The sequence below is a fragment of the Phyllostomus discolor genome, chromosome 1, assembly GCF_004126475.2.
Source record: "Phyllostomus discolor isolate MPI-MPIP mPhyDis1 chromosome 1, mPhyDis1.pri.v3, whole genome shotgun sequence".
NCBI classification, from domain to species: domain Eukaryota; kingdom Metazoa; phylum Chordata; class Mammalia; order Chiroptera; family Phyllostomidae; genus Phyllostomus; species Phyllostomus discolor.
This window is the reverse complement of record NC_040903.2, coordinates 195871341-195880022: the sequence shown is the minus strand read 5'-3', so window position 1 is coordinate 195880022 and position 8682 is coordinate 195871341. Positions and strand designations below refer to the sequence as shown.

General features: G+C 43.9%; 2 protein-coding genes across 2 annotated transcripts; both read right to left on the bottom strand.

Moving 5' to 3' along the window:
• Positions 1 to 304: 304 nt before the first annotated feature.
• On the bottom strand, positions 305 to 2783 carry LOC114493134 (peroxisomal succinyl-coenzyme A thioesterase-like). Its single transcript, XM_028507856.2, has 3 exons — positions 2301 to 2783; positions 1883 to 2085; positions 305 to 1080 (listed from the first exon to the last, which is right to left on the bottom strand). The coding sequence occupies exons 1-3, from the start codon at positions 2755 to 2757 to the stop codon at positions 475 to 477; spliced, it is 1266 nt and encodes a 421-aa protein (XP_028363657.1). The 5' UTR covers positions 2758 to 2783; the 3' UTR covers positions 305 to 474.
• Positions 2784 to 7283: 4500 nt separating this feature from the next.
• On the bottom strand, positions 7284 to 8095 carry LOC114492151 (acyl-coenzyme A thioesterase 1-like). The gene is given in 2 exon segments (XM_028506337.2): positions 7284 to 7460; positions 7462 to 8095. Coding segments are annotated over 2 exon segments (696 nt in total). The 5' UTR covers positions 7981 to 8095.
• Positions 8096 to 8682: the final 587 nt, after the last annotated feature.

Sequence of the window (8682 nt, the reverse complement as noted above, 5' to 3'; positions counted from 1 at the left end):
CTTCAAGTGTTAAGTAAAAGAAAAAAATCTACAAGAAAACATAAATTTTAGCAGTGAAGATGCTTTTTACTTTTTTGTTGGGATCTTCTACAATAGGCATTTGTTACATTAGTAAAATAAGTGAAAAAATAACTTATTCCCCAAAATTACCTAAAAGAGCCCTGGCTGATGTGGCTCAGTGGATTGAGTGCCAGCCTGCAAATGAAAGGGTCACTGGTTTGAATCCCAGTCAGGGTACATATCTGGGTTGCAGGCCAGGTCGCCAGTAGGGGGCAACCACATATCGATGTTTTTCTCCCTCCCTTCCTCTCTCTCTAAAAATAATAAAATCTTTAAAATAAAAAGTTACCTAAAATATATCATTAATACTAATGACAGGAATTTGATATCATTCAGGGGACAATTTATTCACATACAATTATTAAACACTAGAATCTGATCTTGTATCTCGCATGTCAACCACAGACCAATGCACTACAACTTGGGAGAAGGTCCCTTGTGGGTACCTACAAGATGTGTATAGAAGAAGGTCAGAATATGCTTCCAAGCATCTACCTGGGCCCTAGAATGAGCCCTGGGCTCCCCACCCCACATCACAGGCTTTTTCATTATTGTGTGCGGGGAAGCTGGGCACATGGGGAAGTAAGGAGGCTCAATGTAATGCCCAGTCCCAGGGTAAGAGATGATCTGGGGTTTTTCCTTTCCATGGGCCTGTAACCGTTCAGAGGCTATCTGGGCCAATAACTCACTCCTCCAGTGACGGTCATCCTGACCAACGATGAAGAGGATCGGTCCCTGAGCCTTCTCTATTGGAATCATGCAGGGGTTTTCACACTTTCCTACAGGATCATTCAGCACATCCACAATGCCCAGGATGCCTGAGAAAACTATCTTGCTTTTCCTCACGTCGTAGCCCAGCGGTGGGACATGAGTCTCCTTGTAGCATATGGCTCTGTTTGTACTAAACCCAGATCCATTGATGGACACTGTAGCTGAGATGTTCTTCAAAAATGAGGCCATGGAGAGACAGATATCAGCCCCTGCAGAAATGCCCAGAAGGCCAATACCGGGGCCCCTTACCTGGAAGAAAAGAAGGGAGAAGAGTAAAGGGTCAAGAACCCACCACACAGAAAAATGTTTTTTCTAAATGCAACTAGATGTGCCTCTAGCTTTAATTTATGAACTGGGCACAAGAGAATCAAACTAAGCTGATAGGAGTTTCTTCCCACATAGTAAAGAATATCGGGCTGGACACAGCAAATACATCTTGCACTCTCGGGCAAGTTTGGGAATTGGTAACACACATTCCAGAGAACAGTTCACTAGAGAACTATTGTGGAGTCACGGCACCTGCCGAGTTCAGGCGGGTATAACCGAAGTCTCAACTAGCTTGAGTGTGGTAACTGTGTGGAACCATGTTCTGTTTCAAGAAGTGAAGTATTCCACAGACCCCATCTAAATATGTTAACAAATGATTAACTTCATAGAAACAAAGTTAGATTTCAAAGTCCTATTATGTCATTCTTAGCTTCTGAAATGGGTGGGCAAGTTCTGATCAAAATCTGAGAACATACTCTGTTGTCAGAAAAGGACTGAAAAACAAGTAGGCAAAGCAAACAAATTAGCAGCTCCATATAACATAAGAAAACTTGATGTTATTAAATAATTCCTACAAATAAAATATCGCATATATTTTATGATTTAGTCTGCACGATTAATGCATCTGACAGAGAAAGTGGAAATAGTCACATAAAGTCAAGGAAGTCTCCAAAAGAAATCTCTGAAAGAACAGCATGGCAGCACCTGGCACAAGCGAGTGCAAAGCGACACCTTCTGGAGATATATCTAGGGAGCACGATACAGTAAAGGACATTAGCAGAACCTCGGGGTGTTGAAGCATGTAGCACAGGGCTTCTTCAAAGTAGTCCAGATTTATGTTGCCGAATGCATTGGGGAGATCTTCAAAGTCACAATAAGCTAGAGCCAATGTGGCAAAGCCATTGCCAGCCAGAAGGCTTGCTCGATATTCCAACAGGCCCCCTCCAAGACCAAAGAGATCAATGATTCCGGGGAAAGGTCCAGGTCCTGGAGAAGGAATAGTATAAAGGGAAGGTATTATATAATGCAAAGATTTTGCTTTCCTTTGAGGGATCTTTCTAATTTAGTGAGTTCCTGTAAATCAAAGGGAAGAACACAGCTCCCTGAGCCACTACTGAAAAGGAAAACAAGTTCCTTTAGAGAAGAAAACTCAACAAGGTCCCTTCTCATTGAAGAGTTTACCGCAGGCAACCCAGGCTCACCAGGCGGCAAGAAGAGCGTGGCGCGCACCCGGCCCGCTCGCACCGGCTCCCGCCGCACCCCGGGTGCAAGGAAGTCTCGCTGGTGCACCGCCCGGCCCAGGAGACGCCCTCCCTCGGGCTCGTGGCCGTCGAGCACCTCCAGCTCCACGAAGCAGGGCGTTTGCACGTCCAGCTTCTGAAACTTCCAAAAAGGCTTCTCGGGCTCCAGGGCCCAGAGGAGCCCCATGGGTTCGAGCCCCGCGAAGCTGCCGCCTAGGGCTGGCACGCGCATCAGGTCCAGCTCGCCGCCAGCATCAGCGCAGTAGCGCGCGTGGGCCCGGAAGAGCGTGCCTTTCTCGTCACGCAGGGACGAGCGCAGTGTGACCGGCTGCCTCTGAGCCAGGCCGCGCACGACGATGCGTACGGGCTGGTCCCAACGGCAGCGGCTGCTTGGGTACAGCGTCAGGGTCGCCGCCATTCCTGCCTCGCGCACCTGCAGACTGTTCGCGCACCTGCAGACTGTGCAGCTCGCTTGGAGGCTGGGGGCGGGGCTGGAACCCAACCCCCCGCAAGCGGGGAGGAGGTGGGACTGGAGCAAGGGTTCTCAAGCTCCCAGAGCGATTGGCTGCTGAGTGGCCTCTGGAGGCGTCTGGGTTCATCAATGCCTTGGACCACGCGCCCCGGACTCATCTGCGGTAAAAGCACCAGGTGGTTCTCTCGACCAAAGGCGGGGGCGGCGGGGAAAGGCTGAGGTGTAGGTGCGGCGCTGGACCCAGAAGATACTTAATAGCATCGGGCCACTCTCACTTGTGGAAGTGAACGTTGTTGAGTAATCGATTCGTGGTGAAACCAAGAATGAGTTTAGGTAGAATTCCAAGAATTCCATTCCCTCCACTGAACAGGGTAACTTAAAAAAAAGCAAAAAAACTTTTAGTGGATTATAACGTATACACAGAAAAGTGCACACATCCTAAATGTACAGTTCAACGAATTTTCACACTCCGAACATACCTGCCTAATCACTCAGATACAGAAACCCTTCCCCAAAGATGTGTTATCCTAGTTCCAACAAAACGGGTTCGAGTGTTTGTTTGTTTGTTTTTTACTGCATTTTATGGGAATGAACCCTTCGGTGTGTTTTGTCTTTCTGCTTTCGCTCAGTGGTGACACCAAGAACTGTTTCTTCCTGCCAGCTCTGCCATTCGTGGTATCCGAAGGTGGCTGCCAGAGTAATGGGGCTTACTGCTTCTTTGTTCATGTTTGGTGGGCGAGAGAGAATTCCATGCGACTGAAATCACATACTTTCCCCTGGATGGAATGTTGAGATTGGCTTAAACCAAACACAGATCACCTTCATTGTCCTTGCGCCAGAGTGCAGTTAGCTTTCCCTGAAGCCCGCAGGGCAATACCTGAATGAAAATCAGGACTTATAAAAAGGGACACCAGTAATGTATGCTGAGGAAGCACTTGGAAGTATCCCTAGAGCAGTGGAGGAGACCCATTATGATATTGATGGCTTTTTAGAAGTGAGAGCAACAAAAGAAAAAAGTATTAAAAGATTTTATTTATTTTTAAAGAGAGGGAAAGGGAGGGAGGGGAGGGAGGGGAACGTAAATGTGTGGTTGCTTCTTGCGCCCCCCCACTGGGGACCTGGCCCTGAAACCCAGGCATGTGCCCTGATTGGGAACAGAACTGGTGACCTTCGGGTTCACTGGCTGGCACTCAATCCACTGAGCCACACCAGCCAGGGCAAGAAAAGAAAACTTTTTAATTCAGAGAAAGGAAATATGGGATTAGCAGGAGTTATGACTATTACTGGAAAAAAGGAAGTTGGAAATTGACTTTAAGGAGACTTGTTATTTAGATTTGAACAAGGGATTTGACATTAGAAAATACATTTTAGGAAACAAGAAGAAATTAAGCACATAGTAGCAAGATGGAAATTCTCCCTCAGTTTATCTTCAGGTCTCAAAATCAAGTGGAGACGAGAGACACTGTGGAAACAGGGCAGGTGAAGGGGCTCTGGGAATGCTACCCCAAATATGTCATTTTGGCATATTGATTATTTTGAGGTAAAGTCACTTGGAAAACAGCAGGTGAAAGAAGGGCCCCTGTCCTCTTTTTTTCCCCAGGGTGAAACTCTAACATGAGAGCTGTCTTCCCCGTATCAGGAAGAAGAAAGAGTCTTATCACCAGAAATAGGAGTTAATGCTGAAGGATCCTGCACAAGACCTTGCTAAAATAATTCCTCTTCCTTTAGTCTCCCTCATATATTTTACTTTTCCACAGTTACCACTCTGATCAATCTAGTATATAAGTACTTAGGTTTTGCCACTTGTTCATTTTCTTGTGGAGACTTTCTGTCCATGTAAAAATAAAATTAGTATTTTTTAGGTTTTTTTTTTCATTGTTGTTCAAATACAGTTGTCTCCATTTCCCCCACACACACACCATTCCCCCCACTCCAGCCATCCCTACCTCCCACCCTCTATCCCACCCCTGCTTTTTTCTTGTTCATCTGTTTTATGTTAATTTAATTCTCCAGCCCAACCGGAAACCCTAAGAGGACAGAGGTAAAATTTCTGCCTAGCAAAAGTTTGGTAATGTTGAAATAGTAACAAGAATTGAAATAGAGCACAAATGGATGCTGTCAAAATGGTGAGGAAGAAGTCTGTGTCATATTCCTAGAACCTATTTCTGATTAATCTCTCAACAGGTATGAAGGATACAATATCCTCAACGGTTAGCTCAGTCAGCAGTTTGTCTTGACACTCTGAACAACTGATGCAGAGAAGAGAAGCCCCAGAGTGAGGGTTGGCTGACTGTGAGTCTGAGAAAATCACGTATTTTTCTACTCCAGGCAGGGAATTGTCTCATTTCTTTTCTGTTAGTCAGCAAATGAAGTAAACTCATTATCTGTGTTAATATCACCATAGAAGTAAGAGAAAAAATAAAAACAAAGTATTGGACACTGGTAGACTTCAACATGTAAGTAGAAAATGAAAAGTTTGCTATGAAAAACTTAAGAAATTATACTGGTTTGACAGTTTACAAGTCCTTAAAACTCCAATGAGCTGGTTCAACTCTGCCATATTCTCCACAGTTCCCAGTTGGCTATCCTGCAAAGAGCATGGATGGGCTGTACTGGAATTCGTGGTGATACACCTGAAGAACACGACACTGTGTGTGCGAATGTGAATGAATATACACAAATGTGCATTCTGCTGTGTGGATGAGAAGAGGCAGAAATTGATGGACACATGGCTCTGGGCCCAAATATAGTGAAGGACCACAGAGACAAGGGAAGCAGCTTAACAAAGAGAAGAAAGAGGATTTGGGTAAACTGAGCCCCAGCTCTATGTTTACTGCGTGAAGAACTTCTCTGAGACTTGGTTTCCTCATGGGTAAAATGAAGATGACACCTCCATTACACAGATTGGCGAGGATTAAATGACAAGCACGCAGTAGTGTACAAGAACAAGCTGACAAAACAAAAAGCACTGTATTATTTACAGGGGGGAAATGTCAAGAATTGCTTTATTTAAAAGATAATTGAGGAAATAACACCATAACTGTAAATTAATTTATTTAAAGTAAAAAATGCCATAAGCTTTAAGAAAAGTTTACTTAAGCCTATTATGGTACTATTTATATCAAGTGATATAAATATTCATTTATTCATTTTCTCATCATTTATTTTAATAATCACTTATGTAATTCATCTAAATAATATTTTGCCAGCTTTCAAAACAACTAAATCATAAAGTTGATATTTTTGATCAACTAAATCAAAAATAGAAATGTAATTTGAAATGTATTTGCACTAGGAAAATACTTATTTATCCAAGGAGAAGACATTGAGGAACTGAAAATATGTTTGCTATGAAAACTTTCAGTAGTTTCACATCAAGTAGTAATCTAACTAGTAATTTACAGCTAAGATGTTTGCTTCCATTCTTGAAGGAAGAACTCAAATCTCATAATATTTTTTATATTATATGCTTTTCTTCTATGGTGATCACTTATTAAATCAAGTTAATTATTAACCAAGTTCAACCATGGTAAATAACTAAATAAATAATTGCTGAGCACCGTTATGTACCAGTTACTGTTAATCAGTGTTACTCACTTTTCCTTTCAGACCTAAAGCCTTGTGTTTTGTGAGAGACTAAAAAGCATGCCTTTTCTACCCGTTGTGTTGTTTGTTCTCATTAACTTTTTTATTGTTGTTCTATTACAGTTGTCCCCATTTCCCCCCATTGGTTTCCCCTGACCCGCCCCCCCCCATTGTTGTTAATTTTTATAAGAGTTTATTTAGGGTGGTGGTGAGGGGTGGGAGGGGCTTCATATATGGCGAGGAAAGTTGGTCTGACTTTGGGTGGTGGGCACAGAGTGCAATATACAGACCTTGTATCGTAGCAAGGTACACTTGAAACCTATATGATCCTATTAACCAATGTCACCCCAATAACTTAATACAAAATTGAAAAAAGTTTATTTGAGCCAAAATGAGGGCATATGCCTAGGAGCAAGATCTCAAATGCTCCCCATCTATTGTATTTTTCTGCAGAATCCCTTTCCTCTCCCAAACAACTGAAAGGGAAATAGTTTATAAAAATCTTGGAAACTCATTGCTAAGTTCATTTTAACAGTGAGGAGGGAAAAACTCTTAAGTAATTATTAAAAAGAAAAAAACTACAGCCCTAACTAGTGTGGCTCAGTTAGTTGGGCATTGTCCCACAAAGCGAAAGGTGGCTGGTTTGATTCCTGGTCAAAGCACACGTCTGGGTTGCGGATTTGATCCCTGGTTGGGGCATGTATGAAAGGCTACAGGTGGGTATTTCTCTCTCACATTGATGTTTCTTTTCCTTGCTTTCTTCCTCCGTTCCCTTCTCTAAAAATAAGTAAATAAAATCTTTAAAAGAAACTACACATGCACACTAATTGTAACAGATGTTCCCAAGATTAATTAGCACCAGAGATGCCACACAATCAAGTAAAAGATTACAGTTTTGGTGGGATTAGCCCCTTTTCCCCACCCAGGTGTTTGTGGGAGAAAATCTAAAGCTGCTTCCAAGCATCCACCTGGGCCATGGCATGAGCCCTCAGCTCCCCTCCCCAGATGACAGGTCTGCCCACCAAGGTGTGCAGGGAAGCCAGGCACAAGGGAAAGTAAGGAGGGCTCAATGAAATGTCCCACTGCAGGGTAACAGATGATCTGGGGCTTCTCCCTACCATGGGCCTGCAGGTGTTTAGAGGCCTCATTAGCATAAAATTCACTCCTCCAGTTGCGGTCATCCTGACCTAGAAGGAACAGGAAGGCACTCTCAGCCCTTTCCACAGGAATGAGGCACTTCTGGTCAGATTCTTCCAAAGGGTTGTTCAGGATATCCAAAATGTCTGCAAGGCTGTCTTTGGTCACCTTGATTCGATATAAGTGTACACCCATAGCGGGCAGGGTCTCGCCCCTGTAGTGTAAGTCTCCTACAACATTGACTGCTGAGCCATTGATTATGACGGCGGCAGTGATGCCCTTCAGGAATAAGGCCATGGAGAGGCAGAGATCACCTCCTTTGGAAATCCCAAGCAGACCGGCTCCTGGGCCCTTTACCCGACATAAGGACAGAGGGAAAAGAATGAGTCTGTGAACCAGCCTACGGTAGAGCCTAGAACTGGAAGGCAGTTGGAGCTCAGCCTGCATCTGGGCTCCACCCTCTACCACGGTCTGCACCCGTGGGATATCTACTTACTCTTCCTTCCCACAATTTCTCCACCACCTTTGTTGTGACTTCAGCAACCATGTGGATGATCTACCGAATACTTCGGCCTCTCAGTTCCTTCACCTCCATACCTCCAATGATATTTTTCTCTACCCCACCCGAGCCACCCACTTCCACTGCCAGAACCTAAACCAAGCCATCATCAGTAAGCACCTCAGCTTTAAAATCGCAGCTGCCAGCATTCTATTTTCTAATCACCATCTTCAATACTTCCAGTATGGCCATTTTAGTACCACCTGTTTCTACCCACCACTTTTTTTTGTTGTCAGTATCTCTCTCGTGTTCACTTCCCACCTCATCCAGCTTAGATTTTAGCTTCGTTGTTATTATCCCTCCCTTTCAAGCGCTCTTAGCTAATACCTCCCTTCCTTTGGTCATACTTGCCTGGAAAAGTGATAACCTTGGTTAAATGCATCTGTTCCCTTCCTGTAGGCCTGTATTTGTGTACATGAACATCGCTGGAGAAAAAAACACATTTGTGCTGACAGATCTTTCATTTGATGACCACAGATTTCAGACATGCATCCATACTGCCCATGAGTCCTGCCACACTTCACTGTTTGCTTTTCACATCTCCAAAAGACAATTTCACACATTCTCTTACGTTCTCAAGCCTCTTGAAC